Here is a 26,232-nt window from a genome sequence, read left to right on the forward strand (position 1 = left end):
GACGGCACTGAGCTCCCAGTGCTCGCTCCATGCACTTTTAACTCCAAGCCCTCTCTTCCTGTGCCGAGCGTGTGTACATCCCACGCTGCGGCTGCTCTGCACCAAAACCCAGCCCGGGGGCACTTGCGTGACTGTAAGCGCTGGATGCCCAGCAAACACTGAACTTTGCATGCAAGACCGATCTGCCCTGTGATCGCAGCCAGCACCACGAGCACTGCAGTTGGCAGAGCAAAAGAAGTGCTTTCCCCTCGTGTGCTTTCCGACCTGGAAGACTGTTGTTTACTTGCACGCATGATTGGAAAAGGTCACACAAAATCAGGAAACAAGAAACAGCATCTCCCCCGGCCCTGGGAAGGAGTAGTCGCCCCAGGAGCAGCGTGGCCCGAGCCAGCGCCTTCCAACAGCAGACGCCGTGCACGACAGGCACTCGGATCCGAGAAGCAGCACGGCAGAAAAAGCTTTCTGGACAACTCGCCTGAAGCATTTTCAGCTTCTCAATGACAGCCTTTGGGAAAGGGAAAGAGATTGAACTTGCCGCCAACAAACTTCCTTTAAAACTCCTGGATAAAAGTTCAGTTTTAGATCCAGGGAGGAAGGGGGTGGAAGGAGTTCTAGAGAGCAGATTGCTGGCTCCCGTTATGGAAGCAAGCTTAATAAAATTCATAGAAATATTGGTGGTTCTGCTATGCTGTGCCAAGAATGTGTTAGAATAAAGCCTTCTGAGCAGAAGGGAGAGATATAATGTCATCTTAGCCTTGATATGAAAGATCAGCCTTCATCTCCTAAAGCATATCTCAAGGAGCAGTAACTAACACACTTGCCTTCCCTCCAGAGCAGGTCTCTGCACAGCCTTGCTCGCACGGTTCATCACTGTCCAGCCTTGCACGAACGGTACTGGGATCACCCCGGCTCGCAAAGAAGCGATATGATCAAAGAATTGAGAGGGAGGCGTTGCTTCTTACTGGGGTTTTAACAACATCCCAGTGCAACACAGACCAGCTCAGTTTCCTCCATGGCAAAGCTACATCAAATTATTTTGGATTTCTTTAAAAAGACCCAACCCTACCCCGAGCCCATGAACCGATGCACCTGGCCACGCCATAGCACTCCCCCCACCTCCCTCTTCCCAAACACACCGTGCCGAAGCCGTGCCCTCGTGTTTTGCCACACCAGCTTACAGAGCAGGGCGCAGAGCAGACCCACTGGCAGAGCTACAGTCAGGAGGGAGTGGATCTCACTCTCCAATCCTGCTCCCTTTCCCCCTAAACTTGCTCTGACAGAAACAGGAGGAGGGAGAGAAAAGCTCTCACACTCATTTCTCAGAGCTTATTTTGGGAACTGAGCAGCCAGACCCTCGGGACCAGAGCTAGCTCTTTGCATGGGTACTGATCCTCTTCCAAGACTTTCTTTAGTCTCCTCAAATGCCCTTCAAACCTTGTCCCAAACCTGTGTTAACCACAACTAGGAAAAATGAAAGGCACGTGCATGCCTGCCCCCTTCCCCAGATGCTGATCGCACGGAGCTCGGAGACTGTAGCTTGGCTTTGACTTTAAGGGTCTGCATGTCCATAGCTGCACCTAAATGTGGCTGCGGTCCCCTAATCAACACTCTGCCTGTCTGCAGCCCTTGCCTTGGTTATTGCCAATAACCCACCTCTGATTTCCTACCTAAAACCCTAGAAACCATTTGCAACCCCTGAAAAGGACTTCTCTGCCTTTCTCCCTCAGCACCTCTTTGGGGCAGGCAGTAACCCCGGCAGAGCCAGCACCTTTATTCAAAACAGGCCCCAACTCTGACAAATGATTGGCCAGTGTGGCCTCTCTTATCTTAATAAATTTGTTATGTTAAATCTGTTTTAGCTTAGAAGGTAAAACAAAAAACCTGCTCTGCTAGCACCCCCACCCCCAGAGCAGAGAACTGAGTCAAGCTTTTGTTTCCTATCATCAGCCCTTCGTTTGTCCACCCCTGGGAGCTGAGCACAGACAGATGTGACCCAGCTCCCCAGGCTGTGCTGGGCTTCGCCAGGCTGCCCACAGCAAGAGAAAGAAACAGCGTCACCCTGAGCAGACCAGTCTGTCAATGGACACCGACTGCGAGCTGTTAGGTGGGAAGGTGCTATCTCCACAGTTTGACCATGACCACCAACAGGAGCAGCTCAGGCCTCTTAAGAAGCTCATCATTTACTCCAGGCGCTCACAGCACAATGATGCTCCTTGTGAGCACTGTTTATTGAGTTCCAAAAGTCCGATTAGTGCTTGAACTTTTCCAAAAGCCCAGTCCCTCCCCTTCCACAGCATTAGTCATTCAGATGCTATTAGCATCCCCTCCTCCAAAAACTGCACATTCCTACACAAGGGATGGGCTTGGATCCTCGTTCCCTGAATGCCAGTCATGCTCTGAAGTCAACAGGGGCTGCACACAGACAGCTCGGTTATTGCCACCAACACCGTTGCAGCCACCCAGACATACAAGAAGGCAAAAGAGAAAATAAGCATCTGTGTCCTCAGAGAAGAAAGGAAGGACTGCCCAGGCTTTTCAGCAGACTTGAGGTTTTGGAGAAAACACACACTTCAGAGGCTCCGTAAGCGCACTGAACAAGTCAGAGTGAAGCAGAGGCTGAGAAATCTTGGTCCTTGGATTTAATGGAGAATCAGCAATGACAGAGGCACACGGTGACAACAGAGGGAGGGACAGACAACTTACGTGTCAGTGGCTGCCCAGGGCAACTTTCCAAGATAAACATCACCTCCCTGACAGACCACCACCACGCTGACCAAGCCTGTGCCACAGTGCTGCTAGTGAAATTGAGTAATCCTGGGAGAAAGGAGCCAGTAAAAACAAGTCAATGCTTTACGCCCATGCTCTGGCAGGACTGTACAAACAGGTCACCAAGGGAGGAGAGCAGAGTCACGCTTTCCTCAGTGCTTGGAAGACAGGTGGTGCAGAGCCAGCCCTTGGCCCATGTGCAGGAAAATAAGCTGAAGGAGCCCACCAAGTCCTTTCAGAAATAAAGCCATGCTGATGTTGTCTGTTGGTAACAAAGAGGCCACAGCAGGAACAGATATAGTGAAATATACTATTTTATTGCTGCACACATGCTTACACATTTCTTCTTAAATATATTGTTGCTCTGATTAAATTTTACAATCTTCTTAATTCAACAAGTGGCTAGTAGTAAGTAAAAAGGACAGAGGCAACAGAACACAAAAAGGACACTGGCAACAGAAGAAAAATCAAAAGGTTTTTATTTCATGATAAAATTATTTGCAGCAAGAATAAAGTGAATTCAAATCTAAGTTTTGACCTGGCTCATCCTAATTAGAGAGCTTGTCTGCATGCTGACCATCTGCTTATGCATGCTTTTTGATAGCCCTATTTTGCCAAATGGGATGGGGGGGGTGTTTAAAGGACCCCGAGTAATTGGACAGTCTGACAGGGCTCACAGATGTGACCACTAAGTGCACGCAGACAGATGAGGCGTTTGCTTGGCAGCCCACGTGGAACGGTGCTACCAGGGAGGCAGATCAAAAGGCCACACTGACCTTTCCTCCCACGTGTACAACTGCAGCCTCACTTGCTCCACGCTTAAGGACGCAGGAATGGAATTATTCAAGAGCAGCCATATGGAAAACGCTTCCCAGCACCGCTGCCCCTCCTCTGCCTTCCTCCTGCTTTGCCCACTACCAGTGTCCATTTTGCTTCAGCAGCTGAGGCATCTGCAGAGAAAAGCATTAGCACATTCCTCGGTAATCCTGTTTCTGCATCTCGTTCAGTACAAGCAGAAGGCAAAGGCCACATTCTGTTCTCTGGTGCCTCTGTGCAAGACTTGTGCAGGGCTGTCACAACCACTGCTGTGGAAAGCCGACTACTAAGATGTCAGATGAGGAATTTATGCAGGAGGAGCAGAGGGGATGTGATAAACTAAATATCCTGCTTATGTTCAGTGTCATCTTCAGCCATAAAGGGAGGAGAAACGCAGGGGAACTGAACCAGCTGGGTTAAGCTGTCGGTTTCTGTAGCAGGCTTCCATGAGCCTGACACTCCACTGAGCAAGAAAACAGGCAGTACTGCTTCCACCCTGCTTTCCCCAAAATATATGGGATTTCATATTAAAGCTTTCTCAATAGCCCTTCCCCTCCTCAAGTTTAGTGAGATGCCCTTATCAGTTCAAGTTGTTCTGGGCTCTTTGGTGGTCCTGTCAAAGCCACACCAAGCTTACAGAGGGACAGAGACACATTCCACAAATCAACACAACAAACACACAGCTCCTGTCCACGTCACCCCCCATGAACAGAAGCACACTCCTGCTGCTCCCTGCTTCCATACAGCAACACACCCCTGCAGGGATGCGTCCTCTTCCCTTATCCTAATATGGCTGCAGAAAACAAACCACAAGAACTTCTTGCACTTCCTCACAAGCATTTTGAAACAGAAGAATTGAAGCATGCCCTGCTTGAATAGCCCTGCAGCCACTGTCCCCTGCCCCAAAGAGACTTGTTCTGCAAGAGAAACCAGTTAAATGCAGATGACAAAGTACACAAGCATCTAGGGTCCAGTTAAGCCAGTGCACCTCATTCCTGCCCCACCAGCTCTGTCCCCAGCTTCTGTCCTGACAAGTGATTTGCCAAAGTCCAGCTTCTCACAAGTGCAGCGGCCAAACCCCAGTGCCCCCTCCTCACTGCAACCGACCCCAGCCTGTCTAGCGCAAGTGGTGCCCAACGCCTGCCCACATACATGCAAACAGCTTCAATGGATACAGGCAGATGCTCTGAGCAGAGGCAGTAAGGCTGCAGTTCTCACACGGTGTGGGAGCATCAGTCTCTTACCTGGTGAGATTAGCAAAGAAGAGAAACCCATCCTCCCAGCACATCCACACCTGAAGCAAGTCCCTGCTAAACACTGGATCTCCAAACCCTTTCCTTATCCCTGTGAAGCACCACTACCATTACAGAAAACAACACCCTGAAGCTGCCAGGGAATCTGTGCCCAGTTCCCACCTCAAACACTAAAAGCACACCTGACATGGATTATTTCAAGCTCTTGCCCCACAAAGTGACCAAAACGACAATATGCATTAGTAATGGCAGCCCACTGCCTGTGCAAGATTCTCTATGTGCTTCACACAATGCCTCTTCTCCCTCCCAACTCACAGCACGGCAAAATATGCCCGGCCTGTGCCTTGGAGACCCGAGACTCTCGTAACGTGCCATTCTGGAGATGAACAGCTCTGAGAGCAGCCTATTTGGCAAGGCAGGCTTTATGCAGGGGTATTGCCTGCTGATTAGTGCCAAGGAGAAAGAACATCATTACCCTCATTAGGAGTCTAGGGAGACAACACAAGATAACACGACCTACTGCAGAACACAGATTCAAAAACATTCATTAGTACAAACAGTGAATTTCCTGGAGAACAATGAGCTACAAGGCTCAAGGCTGAGCAAAGCCAGAAGGTCGACAAGTGGGACAGCTGCCCTGCGAGAGACCCAAAAGGCCCCTTTTCCTTTTAAAAAAGATTTCTGGTGACCCCCTCTTCCCTGACCCACCAGCAAGTCAGTTTTGCTCTACCACAATGGACAAAAAGAAAGGGAAAAGTGCTATTTTCAAGAAGAAGGTGTTTCCTTCCCCTGCTAGGAAGAAAAGGGGTGCTCTCCATTTATTATGCATTGAAAGCTACTGCTTTCTAAGAACGGAAGAACTCTGGTCTCTACTGTATTCCCAAAGATGTTTGTTCAGAAAGCAAAGTTTTTAAATTCTGAGCACTTCAAAGTAATGAACAGCTAGGGAAGACCTGGAAATCATTTTGGTTTTTTTCATCTAAGAACTAGAAGGGCAGGTGAAGACAGTGCCTTCCACACAGCCAAGTACTCCTGTGCGCTTGTTAGGGAAGCACTGCCCACCTTTGCCAATCTCATAATGCTGACAGTGAAAGAAAGGCCACCTCCCTTCCATTGTACTTATTTGGAGAGTTTAATCCATTTTTCTTCCTCTGCTGGTGGCAATTCAAAAAATATCCTGGCATGAACCAGTTTCAGAAGTGTGTTGTTGGGCAACAGAACAGGATGGGTCCTAACACCAGGCAGTAGCAAGTCCCCCAGAACAGCTCCCTTACCACCCCCAACAGCTTGCAGTCTCCTGTCCACATTGTATTGCACAAAGGAGCAGCTACTGATTCGGGCTGAGCTTTGGGAGCTACTTCTGAAAGGAGAAACAAAAACCAAAATAAAACCAAACACAAACAAGACATGCAAATGTCCAGACAAAAATAAATTAAAAAGGAACCATGCCTGAAAGTGGATGGGAAGGAGGACAAAGAAGGGGAAGAGAGACATTCAGAGACTCAGATGTTCTTGCACTCCGAGCCAACCCAGTGGGCGCTACGCAGGCTGCATACGACAGGCAGGGTTTGCACACATCAGCACTCAAGCCCAATACTGGCCAGGAGGTTCTCCAGAGCTTCGAGTTTCTGGTTGGCTTCCTCAATGGCACTGTAAGTCTGCACGTTGCTGGTGATGTGGAAACGGATGTCATCAACCAGAGGAATGGAGTCAGTCTCCTGCCGTTCCTCCACAGCCTCCGCATTCTCCTTCACAGCGGCCACAAACTCCTCCAACTCCACCAGCTGGAGGGGGTGGAAAAGAGAACCATTAGGAAGACAAGACAGCAGGTAAAGAGATCTAAAGGGTTGGGATAATGGGTTCAGCCACTGCTGAGGGATCCCACTGAACGAAAGGGAATGCTAGGGGTACATGGAGATCCAAATCTTCCTATGTCTCCTACAGACACCACTTGGAAATGCATCCTCCCATTCATCCGAAGGAGGCGGTAATATTCCAACAATACATGGTTGCAACTAAGCAATCTGCATCTAAACCAGTGCACTGTAATACCCACTAACTAAGCATCCATAATTCTGGTATTGGGGCACATGCATATACATAACATTCCCTCCAGAAAGGCTCCCCAGCTGCCAGACACTTTTGGGAAACATCTTGCAACAGGCAGGACACCAGATGCTTGTGCCCAGTTCAGAACCAGGAGCCGCAGATGACTATACCCCAGCATGGCTCTCAGCCCCACCACCACCAGCCGACCAGCAGATCACAGCAAGGCAGCTGCTCTGTTCTGTGCCCAACCTGACAGAATCAGGTCACCCATGAATGATTTTGCATCAAGTTCCCCAGGAACATGTGGTGTGCTGAAGGGTGAGAGGCAGCTTCCGTCTGTCTATGCTACCGAACTGTGCCTGGGCACGGCAGGTTGCTGAGCCCTGCTCTACACTATATGTACTGCCAAAATCTCTCCCTGTTGCCATCATCAGTGCATCTCCACAAGATGCTGGCAGCTGCCGATGTCTGAACAGCTGGGGTGGCTCCATTTGTGCCAACACCCTTAGGAAGGCACATTGCCAATGCTAGGCCCGAGGACTCCCACTCAGGCTAGAGAAGGGGAATGCAAGGGGAACACAAGCAAAGTCCAACCTTGCCTGATTACTCCTTAGGATATTCATCAGCTTTCAAACCAAATCCCTTTTTCAGAAGTCAGAATCTGGGTGGATGCTGATGTGTCTATCATCCCCAAGCTATACACTGAACAAAATAAGAGCCCCAGAATCATTTCCTTCACTGTTTTCACATGCCAAAAAGAATTTCACACCTTTCAAGCTGCAGGTGAAAATGTTACATTCCTGTGTGAACTGTACTAGCCATTTATAAAGATCTGTCTCAGGATAAAAACACCCCATGGATTCTAGTTTATCCTTCTGTATGGCGACTTTCTCCGCAAGTCCTGAAAACTTCAAACTATAGTAATGGAGCCCTATAAAGAAAACTTCAGTGTTAGATTCATTACTTATGGCTGTTCAAATTTCAGCCAAATTTCCCCTGTGGAAGCCCCAACTGTTAGATTTGTCATCCTGGAGGAGAGTAGAGATCACACTGATTACTCTTTTCTATAGCGTTATGCCAGGATGATCTCCCTCCAGCAAACACCAAAAAAACATTTCCTGCAGAGAGCTCCCTCGCACACCCCATTGGGTTCTCCAGGCTGCAGCTGGTATATTCAGGCAACACCATCGTTGCTCCGGGCACAGTGGCTGAAAGCTCGGTGAAAGTCACCTGCCCATGGCACCTGCAGAACTTTTTGGGCAGGTTTTTCACCTCTAAGTCCACAGGGATGTGCTAGACAGCCACCAGCATCTTGACTTACTGCAGCAACATCAGATACTGCCACAACTCCTGCCCCCTGCCCTAGCTCACCATGTGCTTTGCTACTTAACCGCTGCTCATTTTCAGGAAGCACATTAAACCAGAGAGGGCAACTACTTACTACAGACCAAAGTACAACCATTAAATCTGTTGTATCTACGGCTCACTGTGCAGTTAGATTTACAGGCACATGTGGTAAGTACACAGTGGGGGCTGTTTCTGTTACCTTCTCGATGATCTTTGCCATGTACTCCGTGCACTGGTCCTCCAGCCGGGTCAGCTGGAACAGCTTTGCGATCCTCCAGATGCTGACAATGTTGTCCTCATCAAGGATCTGAGCCAAGGTCCTGCCGCAAAGGCGCTTGAGCCCAGGCAGCAGGTACATGTCTGCCACACACAGCACGTCGTAGGCGTTTTCCGGGGACAGCTGGCAATGGAAAGAGGGGAATTACTGTCCAGGCCTACCCACTTCACTTGTCTCTGGCAAACTGCCGCCTTGTCTTGCATTTTAGCAGAGATTCCCTGAAGCGTTGTTTGGTCCATTACCGGACAAGTGTTAACAGTACTATGGAGAGACAGAAGCTCAATCTTTCAGGGCTAGGTGTTCCACTCAGTTACCACAGAGGAACTTAAAATGCTGCAGAGGCAGCTTGCTCAGCACAAAGCAAGAAGTTCGCCATGCTGCAGCTAACCCCCCTAGCTAAGCACAAAGCAATCCTGAAACACTGAAGTGCAGCCAAAAGCTGGCTGCTAAGAAATGTTCAATGTGGCAGTGGAAGGAAGTAGCTTTTACCACAGGTACTGAAAGCTCTTCAAAGAGACAAATGGAACAGGCTGGCAGGATAGAGCACCTTGTCCCCACTAGGACTTTTCCTCCCCTTTTGTACTGCTGGACTTGCATTTTGTAAAAAACATGCAAAACTCTCTTAAGTTCCTTCCTCAGACTGGCTCTAACTCAGCCAGCACCACCTCCTTGGCACAGGGATACAGAAAACTGTAGGTGAGGCCCAACTAGGTAAGGAACAGACTCTGCACATCAAATACTACTGGAGCTTGAGCAGGCATTCAAACTGAACTAAATTCATGCACCAGACACTCAAGCTTACACTGTTGTGAATGGCCTTTTCAGGCTCTTGAGCTAGAGAACCATCCTCCCATTTCCTCTTAAGTACTTTTGTTCCTTGCAAGTGATCTGAGGATAAAAAATGCTGTAGATAATGTTGGATACACCACCTCCAGCTTCACTCAGTCTCTTTCCCCTGGCTGGGCAAATCTTATTTTAGTCAGCCATCTGCGTCACTAACCTGGAACTAGAGCCTCTCTCCGCACAGTTCTGTTCCTGCTAATGTGAAGTGCAAAGAGCAGTTACCCACATCCATTTTAACAGCAAATCTGCAGGATGCAGCATATCCTGGCTGTGGAGGAGACGAGATCACTTGTATCTAGAGACCAAGCCACACTAGTCTAGATTGAGCAATGGTAACTCTGGCGCAGCATGGTCTACTGCCCTGATAACTGGTCAGCAGCAAAACCACTGCTGTTTACTTCTACACATGTGGTTGCTCACTCTGACAACTGCAAAAGGCTGATTATTTCTTCCTCTACAGCTGTCCGCACCGGTGTTTGCAGAGACTACTCACAGCAAATGTCTCAGCTGTATAACATCCGGCAACAGCTGTGCAGAAGGATGCGAGATGTATTAGAGGGATGCCATGAATGCTATAGTGCCACAGTGGTGTAACAAAGCTGCTGCTTTGTCCTTTCATAAGCTTCAAGAACTACATGAGTTGGAGGCATTTAAGTCAGTACTATTGATGGCAGCAGCTCTCAAATGCTTGATCAAGGACAAACCTGGCAAGCATTCCTCCAAAAGCTCCCCTTGAGCCCACACAAAAACTCTGATCAGCAACTTCTCTTTCTGCCTGGAACCCTTTCTGTCCTCCGCACACACTCTTCCCTCCAACTACAAGCACTATCACTACTACATGGCAAAGAGACAAAGACTTTGAAAAAAGTCTAGTGGAATAGGGAGTGCTGACACTTGGCTGGAGAACACTCCGTATATAAGTGTGGAACTTGAGCTATATTCCTGTTTTCCTGACCATTATTCCTGGTAGTTTTTCATGACAGATGAACTCTCTACAGAAGCTCATAGCTTGGCTGCTCACTTTGAAATCCAAGCTAGTTTCTGCGATGGTACCGTCCTGCATAGAAAACACAGGAGCAAAACCCTTTCAACTCCTATACATTGTTCTTGGCCTGTCCTCCTGCTTCAAGTCCAGAAAGAGCAGCTGAGGCACCCCTTGGAAAGGGATGGCTGCCTGGGAAACATCCTTCCTGTGAGCCACCATGAGGAGGGCAGGCAGACCAGAGAGGTGCAAGGCAACAGGGTTGTGCTGCAGTGCAGTCACAACGTCAGGAGGGTCTTCACAACCCCTGCATGCTTCTTTCCCTCTCTGCCTGCCCTTTCAGCACATGGCTGAGGGAAGAGAGCAGACAAGTGAAGCATCTGCTCTCTGGCATACCAATGGCAATCCTGCCCTTGCTGCCACTAAATACATCTCCCCCTACCGCGCGTTCCCTGATGCTACCCGGAGGTGAACAGATCAGCAGAAACAAGGTCACAGCTGCGTGCACTCTCTGTATGTGGCACCTAACCCAGAGCACAAATACTGCTTGGAAGAAGTGACACTGGCAGGTGCAGCAGCGTCTCTGATCACTGCCCTAATGCCAGAATGTGTTCTGGCATCTTGTAGCTAGATCTGCTGAAAGCATTTGCCACAAAACCAAAGCAGGAAGCTGCTTAAACGCTGAGATTTGCTGCACCTTCCATTAGGCTGAAAGCTAGGTGGGTTAGGGCCATTTTGTTACTGCTTGCAATACTGAGCACAACAACATGTTGGCCTCCCAGTGGAACCTTTGCCCACCCCAGCAATAAATAACAGTGGAAATGACAACTTGCTACAAATGGAAAAGTGGGCTATGATGCCAGGAGTAAATAAGCAGAATCTCTCAACCTTTCCACATATCCAAATGTGTTCAATCTGCCATCTACTGGCAGCTGCTCACCTTATCCTTCCACAGAGCCTAAGGGGGAAATCTGCAAACCTCTGCGTTTATCATGCCAACATACAACGTGCAACCTAAATTCCAAATTTTTGTTATGGGATGAAAGACTAGAGATTTGCTTCCTGAACGCCATGCACGTAAACGAGATCCCTGCCTGGCTAACAGCACGTCCCAGTATGTGGGTGCCTGAGACAGAAGTGAGATAGCAGAGTAGAGCAGTAGGATTTGAGAAACCACACACACGCACACACACACACCCCCCTCCAGATGCTGTACCAAAACACAGCGGTGAACACCTCCAGAATTAACCAGCACAGGAGGAAAGGCTCCATGGCTGGCCTCACCTCTGTATCATCACTGTAGATGTAGTAGAGGACCCGGATGAAGATGTCTTCTGAGATGTTGTGGAGAGTCACCACAGGGATGCTGGGCTGTGTCTGCAGCTCCTCACTCTCGCTGAAATGATCTTCAAGAAGGGCTTTGAAATAATCACTGCGACCACAGAAAAATGCCTGGAGAGGGAAGAAAGACCAAAACACTAGCATCTTTCTTGGTGCACCAAGCCAAACAGCACTACTAACCAGCTGTCAGAGCAGCTCAAAGACATTTCAGAAGTTCAGACTCTGTAACTCTGATTCTCCCTATATTTTGAAGCTGCATCTCCAACATTGTTCCATACCTTATTTCTATCCATACCTACCCTCAGAACAAAAAAAAACCAAACAAAAAAATCCCACCAACAATTTGTAAACTTAAGAGATTCGAAAATAGCATAGCATTAGGGCAGGAGTTTGAGTTGAGGCTGGATCTCAAAATCCATTCTTACTGCTGTTTACTTGCAGATCAAACATTCCCCTCTCCAGACACTGAACTCACAAGCCAGCAGTAGGAGATTTTGCAGCTGTGAATGTTGTAGCTGAATCCATAAATTTATTTCCTCACCTCTGCAAGAAAGGCAGGGTTTGCTGTTTTGTTAAATGCTTTAAATATAGTTTCCAGCTGTAATAAAACTTTTGGTTTTCCAGTTGATGAGGCAATGTTGCTTCTGCAGAGCATATGCAGCACTGGATGAGTAGGGAAGACAGGTAGACTAGACTCATGGCAGAAAGGGAGGAGAATAAAGTATAGCATAAAGCACATACCTTATGGCACAAAAAGTTGTAATCTGCCACCCGGAAACACACATCGGGACAACTGTTAAAGTTGTCAGTGCTGTCAAACGGCAACTCCCCAAAACCAACCTAGGAAGAGAAACCAGAAAACCCTACCTTTAACATTCGTGCTTTAAACACGCTCACGGTCCCAAGTTTGGACTTCTTGGCCTTCCGAGAAGCAACCGTCCATCCGTTCCCTCCGCACAGTGCAGAGCAGAGATGCTCTGAACACTTGATTTCAACGCGAGGAACTGGAGTTCTTGCACTCCTGATAGAGATATTCCTGGTACAAGTTGCAGCTGCCTCCCTTATCCATGGAAAATCCCTGACCCTCCATACACCTCTGGAAAGCATTTCTGTGCCACCTAACGAGGCAGATAACCAAGCGGAGGTGAAGTTTACTTCATGTAGTGTGTACGAAAAGCATGCTAGAGCTTAGGACTAGCCCTTTACTGTGTAGATGTACAGGTAGATGTTATAAGGTATAGATTACACAGAGGTATACACTAGTTTGAAATGGTTTGGCTACAATTACTGCCTCACTTGCATAATCCAACATTTCTAAAGCACATTTTAAATTTCTCATTTGATTTGCAGCCAAAGATAGCGTTGCTGCAGTATTAATACCCTGGTGGATTATTTTAACACCAACACACCTCCTCCCAGTCCCACATGCCAACAAAGACAGCACACACACATACCCCCACCCACCCTAAAAAAATCTGTTGGCCTTATGTTATTTTAAAGTGAAACTTCCAAACATTTTAATTTTCACTTATTCTATATACAGGGTAATTCAATTGCAGAAAAAAAATTATATTCACAGTCATGTAACCAAGACAATTAATCTCTGAAAACAAAAGTTTCCCCTGGTTCTTGCTTTCCAAACACATGCCCCTGAGCTGCCTCAGCCAAGGAGTTTATTACTGCTGTCTCTCATCCAGGAAAGTTACATGCCAAGTTTGCACCTGGGAAAACCTTGGGCTGACTGTGACAATTAGTCACAGACTACCTAAGCACCATTTCCAACATGCCTAACTGAAAGCAACTGACTTTCAGCTTTACGGAGGAGCCAGATGACTCCTCCCTCCCAAACTAAACAAAGACAGAGCCTGCAACACACCGGGCTGGTGCTCTCAGCCAAGCTCAGTTCGTGCACAGTGGGGTTTCTCTCACAAAACAGGTTCTAGGATGTGGCAAGGCACCAAGCTGGCAAAAGCTCACACCACCACTGAACATGGCAATCTGGACCCATTTGCCAGGCTCTTTATCTGTCCACAGCAACATCTGGCAGCTTCTGGTTCCTAATCACAGGAGCATAAGGCCAGTGACATTCAAATGGTGTGCACGGCTGTCACAGTAATGCTGCCTCTCCATAGCACCTCTCCCCTGTGAGTCCTTCCCCATCGGGGAACTCCTCTCTCAGCAGAGATGCAGCAATTCAAGGAACACTCCCCGTCTGATCTGCTACCTGCTTTTCATACAGCTGTAACACAAAGGGCACCTCCAGCACTGAAGATGAGATCAGATTGTCCCATTTGTAGATTCCCCTGGCTGCTATTTTGCTGTTATCCATGCCTCATGTTTCAAGGCACAGAAACAAGAACAAACCACAGCCTGGGATCTGCAGCCACGCTCTCTGTGACATCCCATTTCAAAAAGCAGTAGTCACGATCCAACTGCCTGCTCTGTATGCCTTGCTGCTACCCCCACCCTATGCCCACAGCTTCCACGTCCTTTCCTAGAAATTCTGACATGACTTTCAAGGCTACAACTTTGCAGGCACATTACAGTAAAACAAACCTAGAAACGGGCTTTGATAAGATGCCACTCTTTGTAGCACAGGACTTTTAATTGAGACATAAACTCCACATGTCCTATGCGCATCCCTTCTTTGCTCCCCTTCCATTGTTCAAAGGTAAAGCTTTAGAGGGAATCCATCTCTCTGGAATGGACATGGGAGTTGTATTTGTCTCAGAGTTTGTCTCCTGAGTTACAAACTCCTCTGGGCTCAATTTCCTGCTTCTAGCCTTGCCTGGTTCCCACTCTGATGCTCAGGTTTACAAGGCCATTTCCAGTTCCTACTACAAAAGCAGGTTCATGTCTTTGTCATTCCTATTCAGCATGAAGTGGATTTGCAGAATATTCCCTTTTACGTCCCTACTACTTCTACTCTCTTCCCTTGTCAGCTTGAGGGATTTCATCTCCCTTTCAGGATCTCCCCGGAGAAAAGTGGCTTATTCCTCCCCCCCCCCCTTCAGACAACCTCCTTAGCACACCCCTGTGCAGACAAAGCACAGCTGCCAAAGTTAAGTATGTTGCCCAGGAAGCACAAAACAGTCTAGCCTACGAGGTGCAAACACATTCACAGTAACTTATTCACCACACAGAAATGTTCTCAACACCTCTATAGCATAAAACTGCTTGAACATTCACAGGATCTTCCACCCATCACGTGTGGAGGGCCAAGTATTTGCTGCTATGAATTTGCTATTAGCACTTAAACAGAAATGTTGCTGGAGGAAAAAATACATACAAAACAAATCAGCGGCAGCAGTTTGTACCTTGGCCAGATTATCTCAGCAAGAAAATTACAAATAAATTACAACACAAAATACAAGGGTGAGAGATCCAAGAGAAGATTACCAGCCCATAACCAGATGCAAGTGGATTGGATAAAAAAGAAATAATAAAAAAAAATTGGAAGCATGTTGTAAACAGTTCAGTTAATCTACCTCTGCCAAATGGGCAAAGCAAAGCACAGGAATAATTGCCATGGACAACCACACTACACAGGTGTGGAGACAGACAAGATGGAACCCATCTAGTTGTTTCCAACTGTTCTTTCTAAGCATTACAAGATTTAGTTTTATCCCGAAAGGGACAAATGGTCACTTTTTTTTTTGCAGCCACACCAAATGTCAATACAGATGGAGAGAACAGTATTTATTTCATAGCAAACTCTGATCCTTTTAAGTCTGATTTCATCTTGGTTTGGGAAATAAGATTTCAGTTAAAACGTAATGAAGAAACTAGCTAGGAAACAAAGGAAACAATGTGCCTATAGTCTCACACACTGGATGCCCTGGAGTCTCTAACTCAGAGGCCACCTGGCAGACATGAGATGAAGAGCTAGGCAGGCAGATAGTGGAAAGCCACATGGTTTTTGACAGTTGCCTGGCTTTTGATGGTATTTTACTTAAATCTGTCACTGCTAAATTTTCTTGCAACATACCAAAGCAGCAGCTGTTGTGGTCAGAAAAATTCTGGTCATTACTAGTTTAAAACAAAATAGCAACAACAACCACACTTTTAAAAACAAACACTGAAAGAGGAAAAGGCTTTCGAGTATAAACAGGAATGAGAAACAAGATACCAAGATTATAAACATGTTTAAGAGTTCAAAGAACAGACAGTTCTCACTCTAAAAACTAATAATGAACTGTGATTGGATAGCAAATGTTAATTATTGCTTTAGTCATAAAGCATATTACTGAACTATGAAATTGGGATGCATAGAGTTTTCTGCATCATTCAAACCTCAAAGACATGACATGCAGATTATTTGTTTACAGTGAAACAGAAAGTTGTATACATCCCAATTTCACGCAATATGGCATTACATGACATGCAGCAGTGCAGAATGTCTCTTGCCAAATTCTGATCATTACCTGAACTGTCATCAGGAAATGCTGGCTTTTATCCAGAAGCTGAATACCTATTTTGTTCTGCATAGGCTGGGGAAAAAGTGTATGTTTCACTCAAGAACATGGATGTAAGCATATGTGCCTGTTCCTGGCATTTTATGTTAGACACTTTGTATACTATTCCTTGTATGGCATCAAACCCTGTAAGAATAAGGATGTGCGATTCCTCTGTCCCAGAACAAAGATGCCTAACTCAGAGAATTTAACAATTTGCAAACATTATGATGAGATATAAATGCCAATAGGATGAAGAGCTTTGTTCATATAGTCTTTGTAAGTTAACAAAAAAACCAAACCAAAACAACAAACCCCCACACACAACCCAGAGAGAAAAAAACACCCAGGAATCTTTTAGAATTTATCAGGCTTAAACAAAGCACCCACATTTGTGCATGGCATACAAATTCTCCAGTGAACAGGCGTGTGCCCATGCCCTCTTCGTTTTGCAGCCATAATGAGTCTAAACGCTGCTGTGACTGCCTTCGTTCTGATCTATGAACACTGCAAGAAAACCACAGCTCAGAGGCATTCACAGCACTGTCAGATGATTGTATTATTCAAAGTTTCATATTCTCCTTCCAGCTCCTGTTGTGCATGAAAGAATTAAAAGGGAAGTGTTTCTAACTCTTGAGAAGAAAAGCTTAACCCAATAGGAGCATGTCATCAAGGTCTGGGAACAAGCAATCAAACAGAAAACATTCTTTTTATTTGTGAAGTGACTTAAATTTTATGTAAATCTCACTGGTTTGGGGCCCACAACCTTTTTTTCAGTTCTTAGGGAGGTAAATCTGAGGCTTACTTTTAGTATCATCTCTCTTTAAAGCCTGAAAATGTACACAAAGGCATACTGAAAGCCACAAATAAATGCAGTTATTTGGGGGAGGCAGGTTACATAGGAAAGATTTCTGTACTCAGAGAAACATGTCTGGCCAAAAGCCCGCACAAAACACACTGGCTTATTAAAGGTAAAAAACCTTATCCAGCAGGTCAGTCAAACTCTCATGCACGCGCACAAACGCTCCCTGCACTAGGCAGGTCTATTTGGCAGGGGACAAAACAAAAAAAAGGCAATAAACTTTGCTACATCACTCAGTCATACAACCTCTGGGCACAGCAGCCACCTAAAATGAGTTCCTGTTATTAAATTCAGTGCTTGGTATGAAAGGGAAAAAAGGACAGACTTAAGAGCTAAGTGAATCTGCTGATATTACAGAAAACAACAGATGCAGGGAGAACGAAGATCACTAATACTTAGCCAGTTCTCCTGCAACTGGGAGCAAAGATCTATGTATCTGAGCCTAATTAATAATACTGATGGTGTTTTAATATAGCGATCATCGACCTGTGGGCTATTTCTAAGGGTCAACAAGATGTAGTTATGAAAAGCAATTCTACTGCAGTCAAGTTAAATTCGCTTCAGAGGGACTCACATTTCTGTTGGAAATAGTTTCAGGGTTGGAAAGCACCTCTCCACTGCAGGGTGTCAGTTCCTAGCAAGCCAGCCCAGCAAGCCATCTTCCACCTATATGTCCCTTCGGGTACCAATGCCTGCTGATAAAACATTTCTGATACTCAAGAAGGATGGCAGAAAGAAGAAAAAAGAGCTGGAGACCAACTCTTGTCCCATTGTAGTCAATGGGGAAATGCCCACCAACCGCATGGCAAGGGTTTTGTTTATCGAGATCCCTGCCGGGGGAAAAATCCAAGGGAAAGGACCTGCACTGACAGCCTCATTGAACGACTTTAAGCATTTCCAAGCAATAAAAGGCTTTCAGCATTTGGAGCACCAGCAAACAAGCAAGAACTAAACTCAGAGAGAATGAGCCTGAACACATGTGAACACGTATCACAGCCCCACAGAGACCAGTAGTAGTATAAATGCTCCCTACCCGCAGTTCGGCTGGCAGGGCGCAGTCTGCTAGAAGAGCCAGATCTTCCTGCAGCCGGCAGTTACCTGTGGGCTCAATCGTCAGCACTTTCACACAGGTCCCTGGCTTGGAAGAGACTGGAAGAAGGAAAAAAAAAACAACAAAAGAGCAGAGATGCCTAAATTCCTCTACAAACATTCTCTCCCATTTAGAGAAAAGACAGACACTCCAGAAAAAAATCAGTATTACTACTGTTCAGCTTTTACTGCAAAACACACACGAGTCTTCTAGGTAAGCATGCACACAGCACCCCTCAGTACAGCTGGTCAGCAGGGCTGGAAGGGGATGCATGTATTTTTGTCTCTCCTCAAACCTCTGATTAATTCCTTGTGCTGTAATATCAACTGCGGCAAACGCAAAGTTGCCACAGGTGTATTTAAAGCCCAACCTGCTCTCTGCGATCCCTGTCATTAATTATAGTCAAGGACCATCGATCAGGCTGCCCCCAATCCCCATAGGAGCTGCTCATACAATGCCTACCTCAGCCAACCACCCCTACCATTGACAGCGTCACCTAAGGTGAAGCCCATGCCAGGGAGTATTTAGTTTAAATAAAGCTGTTTCCATGCCACTCTGGTGGGCCGCGTGCTCTCATGGGTTTCATTTCAGCTGTGCCACCCTAACTTCATTCCAGGGAGCAACAGGATTTATTCTTGTTTAGGTAATACGTTCTGTGTACCTGAGTCTGTCCTCTACTCTCTACCTGTAGATCCCCCAAGCACAAAGACCCCCAAACCACCTGGACTCCTGAGTGTACCTGTGTTCTTTGCAAATATTAAATTAGCACCACCAAAGAGATCAAATAAACCATACAAGGATGGCAACTTCATTTGCCTTTTTCAGACCTAGTGCATCTTCCTGTCTTGCCCTACCAGCCTACACAATAAACAACCTGATAAAGGGGAAGCAAAATAGACGATAATACTTTTGTGGCCTTGCTATGACCAAAGTTGCTGGGGAGTTCATTGCAACCAAACCCGCTAACTTCACACACGAGGCAGCCCAAAGTATGCCCAGCTTTTTTGTTACAATACCACTGCCATTGCAGCCTTTCCTTTTTCCAGCCACCTCCCTCCTGTTCATTATCCCAGGTTTGTCTGCAGCTCAGCACGCATTGCAGGGAGGGCTGGAGCATGCAGGTCATTCATGAATTCCTGGCGTACAGGGAAGCATGTGAAAACGCACGGAGCGCCACTGGAAAACGCAAAGTTGTGCCAAGGAAGGCTCGAGATGCTGTTGGGAGCCAGAAAGACGCAGAGTTAACTCTCAAGGACAAAAGAGTTAAGCGGCCCCACGCTGAAGCATTCAGAAGAATTTCTGACAGGTATGATTCACCGCATTAAAACCCCTCGCAGGTGAATCACGCCACCTTGAGACCTCATTTTTCCTGACATTTTGCGCAGCATTACATGAGCTCCATCAGATGACTCCACTGGGCCGTGGGCGAAACAAGACCATGATGTGCCACAAAACAAGTTCTCCACCCCCCTCCTCCAAGTTACGGCTGCACTCTTGAGACGTGCCACCACTGTACTTCAAATAGGCTGAACATCCCAGAAGGATACTGGAAAGGGAAGAATAATCTACCAATACAAGACAGTCAGGTACCACCATTGCTACACACGGAGCTACACCACCAAGGAGACAGGCTGCACTATTAGCACTAAACGCTACCTTCAGATAGATGACATACGGGGTAAATAAGCCAAGAGGAGACCTGGCACCAACACAAATAAGACTGAGTGCATTTTCTTGAAGAGCCCTGCCCACTTACAGACCAGTGTGAGAAGGAAGTTTCTCACTGTGCAATTAAAAATTCTTTATGGCAGAGAGAATCATTTATATTTGTGTAATGCCTATTACAACAGTTGCCAAATCAATCAGACTCTGTAAGCTCTAATGGACCCAGCAAGTTTTAAGCAGTAGGCAAGGGAAAAAGTTCTTCTCTTGGGATCTACAAAGCATCTGTGCACTTTCATAGTAACATGAAAGAACAGTGATTTGTCTGAGAAGCACATCTATCATGAGACATTTCAGAAACTGCATCTCTCAAATCCAAGAGCAGTGTTTGGTATCAGAAGCAACTCTCTCCTAACAGAAACAATAAAAATCAAAGCGACAGGACACGAATAAGCTGTTGGCTGCAAGCAAGCAGTGGGGACCATCACTTTCTTGCGAGAAGTAGGAACGAAGGGTTTTCTTAAGAGAGTAACATAAACAATGCAAGCAGCCGAGGGGATAACTCAACTATGGTTCAGAATGGAGGATTTTGTCTTTCTTCCCGGTCTAGCCCAGCTGTATAGCACTGAACATCACCTACCAATTCATCAGCTGCCTTTGTTTCCACTGCTCAATACTTCTTTGTAGTCTTTTGTTTCAACGGAGCCAGTGCACCACAAAAAAACCTCACCAAACTGCTAAACCTTTCCAAAATGATGCCACACTCAGATACCTGCCTTATGCATCCTCCTCCCAATGCCACGACTAGCTGTAACTGCAGATTCTCTACATTCAGTGCCTCCACTATGAAGGCAAGCATCACAAACCTTGCTCTCAACCTTTTTGCCCTAAAACTTGTATAAATAACCTGCAGAACATTTATTTTTCAAATACCTCCCCTTCTAAAGGAAGAATTACGGCTTAATCTGGACACTCCAAACACTGCAACAGGTTTTTTCTTGTTATAGCCACAATATACATGTGGAGGAAAATATGCAAGCATTCACACTGAAGTCTGTCTCAGGTGCAACAGAAGGCACTGGGTCATCCTCTTCAGGGTTTTACTTAACTACTGTCTGTGCATGCCAAGATACTAAGTGCTTTTGAAATGCTGCTTAACTTTAGATAATGAGATTGCAGAGACTGCAATTACCCACTGGAGCTGCACAGGCTTGACTTCATGTTGTTTTATTAGGCATGTTTCAACTTTATAATACAGATGCAAGGCATAACCCTGCTCTGCAGACCTGAATCAGCTGTCTATTTCACAGAAAGCACTTTGAACAAGCAGAGGTACCTAATGCACTAAAAGGAACAGCAATGTTTTGTCAAGTGCCAGACATGATGTCATCTAAGATCTTTCCCCATTTTTAACTTCTATTATTCTTATATGTACTATTTGCTGGAGAGTCAAGTCTTCCTGGCTTCCACGTGAGTTCTGACATGAGAAACAAACATTTAAGAGATCCATCAGCAGTTCTGTCTATTCACTTGAATCCAACCTGTCATAAATAAAATCAAGCCTTGTACTTCCATCAGCGCTTTATACCACCCATTGATTGTCTTCTGTCAGGCCTTAGAAATGAAGAACAACTGTTCCCTCCCAAAGAACACAAAAATTAAATTTGTCCTGTGCCATCCAGGAATTTTGTACCATCACATTTGCAAGCAGAGCTTGTATCTGAAACTCCCAATCAACCTGAAACATTGCTTTACCATTTTCCATTTTTGAACCCCACCAAGAAGTCAGCATTGTTGCAATTCATGAATTTAAATCACTGGACTTCATCATCCTTAACTCACCGATGACATACTATGCAATGGCTTCAGACAGCTAGCAAACTATTCACTTTATTTTCCTCCCACAATCTAATATGAGATTTTAACTTGATGTATTAAGGTGGAATGGTCACCTCCAGGGTCTCAGCTAGACCCTGGGAGAAAAAAGGAAAAAAGAAATAAAATAAAAATCTCCAGCAACTCACTGGATTACTCTGATATCAAAAGATGCTACAAGATAATTCTGTTACCTGATTGCCTGAGTAGTTGTTATTTTCTAGTCAGGGTATTCACCACCACTTCCCTTTTCCACCACTTAATACACAAACTGATATCTTACACTACCTGCAGCAAGAAACAAAGAAGTGCATTTCTCATCTCTTCGGATGCAGGCTTACATTTGTGCTTACAGGGCTGAGGTAAGACTTCCATGATATAAGGACTTCCACCCTGGTCTACATGGGAACAGCTGTACCGTTGTAACCTTGTACCCCACCACCACCAAACAGTTGCAGATGTCTAAGGGGAGACACAGACATGGTAATATCTTCCATGTGATTTGCAGATGAGGAATTTCTTGAGCCAGAAGTATTGCCTCTATCTGTTAAGCCCTCCAGCTTCAGGAGGCTGAATAATCAGAACTCACAATTCAAAAGAGAAAGGTGGAATAGATAGACCCTTACCTCTCAGATCAGGGAAGAAGATGCTATTGACTTAAAAGCTATAGACTAGATTCTCTTCTCAAACCAAAATTAACTTTACTGAAGTAAAGGAGTTAACTCAGAGCATGAAATGAGAATTAGATGTTTTCAGCCTGAAGGTTTTGTTATCAGATTTTTTTTTACTTAATGACTAACACTGCTTTGCCCTACTTGTGCTGTTTTGATTCTTCTTCACGTGTCCTTAGCTTGAACCAAGGAGATGAATGATAAACTCCAACTGTTGGTTTTCATGCAATAAGCTGATGTCATGATTAGATCACAAGCTCTTTGGATAACAAAAAGCCCTTAAATAGAGCATTGCATCACTTAAGGTTTGGCACATACACGTATTATAAATACACACATGCTTTCAGAAATACTTCTGTTAAGAAAGTGTTGTATCTCTCTCTCTGCATCCGTTTTGAGCCAACTATCAACAGTTTTACTTTGGTTAGGGGTCAGCTAAATGCAGAAAAGGACTTTTAATTGTACATATTACATCTCCCTGAGGATTTAAACAAGCTCTCTGAGAAAGGCACTTCCCAATATACCCCACAGTGTTCCAATGAACCTCTGGCACTCTCAGCAAAGTCCTGCTGCCATGGCTGCTCTACTGTAATGAAAACATTCAATATAAATGATAAACATGCATATGTCAGAAACCACTACAGCTGCCCTACAGAGAGCCCACAACTGAAAACTATCATGCAAACATGGGAATTCCACAACAGACTCATTTTCTGGAAGCCCCAAGAGCACCACAAAACATCCACCATCGCTCTTTCCTCTTTCTCGCTGGAAGAACGCACAGGCACAGCAGAGACAACAGCAAGTAAAATGCTTACCAAATTCATAGACTTTTTTACATTTGGTCTCCAAATCATCTATGAGGTCCTGCAGCCGACACTGCTTGGCTAACCTCTTGCAATCATTTACATATTCTACGTCGATATCAAGACGACCTGCAAAGAAGAAACACAGTCAGCTCTTTTAACCCATATCACTTAGGTGTAAAAATGGCAAAAATTAAGGACTGAAGACCTGATGGCACAGAAATTCAATAAGTAAACACATTGTCTCACTTTTCAGCATCCAATTACAACTCAGTCCAAGAAGCTAAGACCCCATGACCCGCCACTTCGATGAATCTCAGTTTGGCATCTAAATTACATTCCTGCTTTCCAGTGTCTACCCTAACAGTTTCATGCAAGAGGCCAAAGATCAAACAGGCTTATATAAAAGATGTCCAATTCCCTCAGAAAATCAAAACTAGCAGCACAACAGCAGCGTGCATGACTGCCACCACTGGCTACCTGGCTTTGGGTAAGAAAAGGCTTTAGACTCACAAGCTGTCATCTCAGAATCTTTTCCCATCACTGAAAAGGTGGCAAGAAACATTTCTGAAAACACTGAACTGGGGAAGGAGAACCTTGAAGATAAAGTTATTTTCTGGCACCACCTCCTGGCCTGAAATAGTTCAGCAGTTAGCATGCCTACAATTCAACATTTGCCATTTTCGTAGAAGGTTTAGGGTCCATTTCTGTTCAGAAAAAAAAATATTAGGAAGTAGCCAAATCATTCAGCACACACTGCTCAGGTCTGCCAGACTGAAAATGTCCTGCGTGGGAACCTGGCTTTTCACCAGCTCAGGGGACTGTTATCCCAGATGACAGATTTACCTTCCTTAAGTCAAAATACATTCTCCACATCCATCCAACCAATCAACCCTGATTTTTTTTTAACTGATTGTATATTGGCAGGACAACAACTGGCAAAAGGTACAAACAACTTGGAAGAGATGGGGATTGCTCACATTCTCCCTTTCTGCCAGCAGAGAGGATGTGTTGGCGACTCATGCACCCAAACACGGCTGTCTGCAAGCCTGTGCCACCCAAGCAGTGCTACGGCAGAGGCAGAGACATCTGCCCACCAGCCATGTATACAAACACTAGACAGTAAGTAATTTACCTGTGTATAGATACTGCAGAAGAGAGCCAAAGGCTGCTGGATTAATCTAAAATAAAACATGAGAAATTACCTTTAGAATTTCCAGGAAATTAATAACAAGCTTGAAACTTGCCTGAATACAAACATGATCCTGAACAAGTCAAAAAAAACCCCACTTAAATAGCAACTCACACACTGCACCCGATTTCCTTGCTCCTTGCGTAACTAATGCTGCCACTCCACCTGGCTTACACAGCTCTTTAAATGTATCAGCTGATACCCATCCATGTTCCCAGGGGGACAGGACCTGACTAATGGAGGTACTCCAAAGACACAGTTGTAATACAAGCTCTGTAAAAACCAGTCTTTCACTGGCTGCAAACATTTCCAACTCTTCTTAATTTGAGAGGAAAAATGTGTTCTTGTACAAAGAGAAAGGAAAGACATTACTTATGTCCTGAGAAACTGGAATTATGTTTGTCATGAGAGGTTTTGCAGAGCCCCAATCAAGCTATCGAAACATATGTCAGGGTACTGGTGATTAATGGGTGGAATGCACTTATGGCCTATTTAGTTCTTCCTGCAAAGGTAACAAAAGGGACTCAATTAGTGCCAATTATGGAGGTGATGTCTTCACTACAGACCACCTGTCCACCAGGAATTAGACAGACTCAACTCATTCCAGAGAGAAGCTGTGATGCAGCTGGCAGATGGTAACAGCTACCTGCTACTGCAATTAAGATATGTTTGAGCCCATGACAGAGGGAACAAAGGGGAAGCAGGCAGTCTACAGCCTTTTGTTATCCGAATAAGATGATATTTTATTGCATAAAGTGCCTCCACAAGCCCCTCTCCCTGACTAGGGTCATTCTGAGTGCCATGAGCTATTCACTGTGCAAGTTAACCCTCAAACTGTGCCTCCTACTCACTTCTCCCACCCAGTTGAAACAGGAAAAGAAAGAGCTGGAAGCTCACCAGTGGATGCTTCAACACTATCATGTTCTTCCCCTTCCATTTGGTCTCAAACATTTCCGCAAAGTAGGCGCTGCGAGCGCTGAGAATGCAGCGGTGGGCACAGAAGGATTTGCCATGAACAATGAAAACAATGTCGCTTTGGTAACCCTGCTCCAGCAGCCTGTAAGGAACAAAGAGAGGGGAAATTCATTGCAGAATGAGAAAGGAGAGACTGGAGTAAAGCTAGTGGGGGACATGGTACAATGAGGTCTAAATGAACAAATACCTCTGGACATTGCAGTCTCTCCCCCCGCCCCCAGACAGAAGGCCAGCACAGGGCTGGTACTTCACATACTAGACTGGGATCTCTCATTACCTCCAATGACTCAAAGTTTTGTTAGTGCAAGAGGTAGGCTGGAGAACTAAACCTTCCTGCCTCAGACGAATCCCTGAACACAGGGAACAGATTTTAAAGAGGAACTAGTTGTCCTCAAGCATATCTCTAAAGGTTAATCCTGCTTTTAAATTGTTAGATGACAAAAAGCCCTGCAGAAACACACTTTCAAAAAGAATTACACCACTACAAAGTAAGGTGCAACTTCCCTGTTTCTGGGCGCTATCAGTATGCATGCTTTAACCATGCAGGAAATAGGAAAGGACTTGATGTCACCCACCCCAGAAGGAAGGATGTTACAGCATGAAACGCAGGCAATTACCACATCAGAGATGAAGCCTTGTTTATGACTGCATGCCCATACCCTCATTCTTTAAAAGGAAAAAAAACCAAACAAAACAAGATTGCTACTTCTACAGTTTACAGCAACTATCACCAGTATTTCCTAATGCCCATCACCTCTTGCGTATAGAACCTCACAAACATCCCCAAGAGGTCAAACCAGGCAGACATCAGGCATCATACTCCTTCTAGAGAGCAGGACTGGTGCACAGAAAGGTGTGTGGTCACACAAGGAGTTGATGTTCGAGGAGGGTCTTGAATGCTGATCTCAATCTCCTGCCACTAGAACATCCTTCCTACTAGTGTCTTGCCCAAAACAAAATAAAAGCAGTTA

The 26,232-nt window shown here is 45.5% G+C and overlaps 1 protein-coding gene across 1 annotated transcript in view; it reads right to left on the reverse strand.

Annotated features, from left to right (window-relative positions):
• Nucleotides 1–3,064: 3,064 nt before the first annotated feature.
• ABTB1 (ankyrin repeat and BTB domain containing 1) overlaps nucleotides 3,065–26,232 on the reverse strand; it is a 28,983-nt gene continuing 5,815 nt past the window's right edge. The window contains exons 5-12 of the mRNA XM_075762112.1: nucleotides 25,184–25,343; nucleotides 24,230–24,275; nucleotides 23,107–23,223; nucleotides 18,024–18,139; nucleotides 12,416–12,514; nucleotides 11,618–11,785; nucleotides 8,431–8,631; nucleotides 3,065–6,619 (exon numbers count right to left, since the gene is read on the reverse strand). Coding sequence (XP_075618227.1) covers nucleotides 6,413–6,619; nucleotides 8,431–8,631; nucleotides 11,618–11,785; nucleotides 12,416–12,514; nucleotides 18,024–18,139; nucleotides 23,107–23,223; nucleotides 24,230–24,275; nucleotides 25,184–25,343 — 1,114 coding nt within the window. The 3' untranslated portion in view covers nucleotides 3,065–6,412. The remainder of the gene's footprint in view (nucleotides 6,620–8,430; nucleotides 8,632–11,617; nucleotides 11,786–12,415; nucleotides 12,515–18,023; nucleotides 18,140–23,106; nucleotides 23,224–24,229; nucleotides 24,276–25,183; nucleotides 25,344–26,232) is intronic.

This window comes from Balearica regulorum, chromosome 10 (assembly GCF_011004875.1).
Source record: "Balearica regulorum gibbericeps isolate bBalReg1 chromosome 10, bBalReg1.pri, whole genome shotgun sequence".
Lineage (NCBI taxonomy): Eukaryota > Metazoa > Chordata > Aves > Gruiformes > Gruidae > Balearica > Balearica regulorum.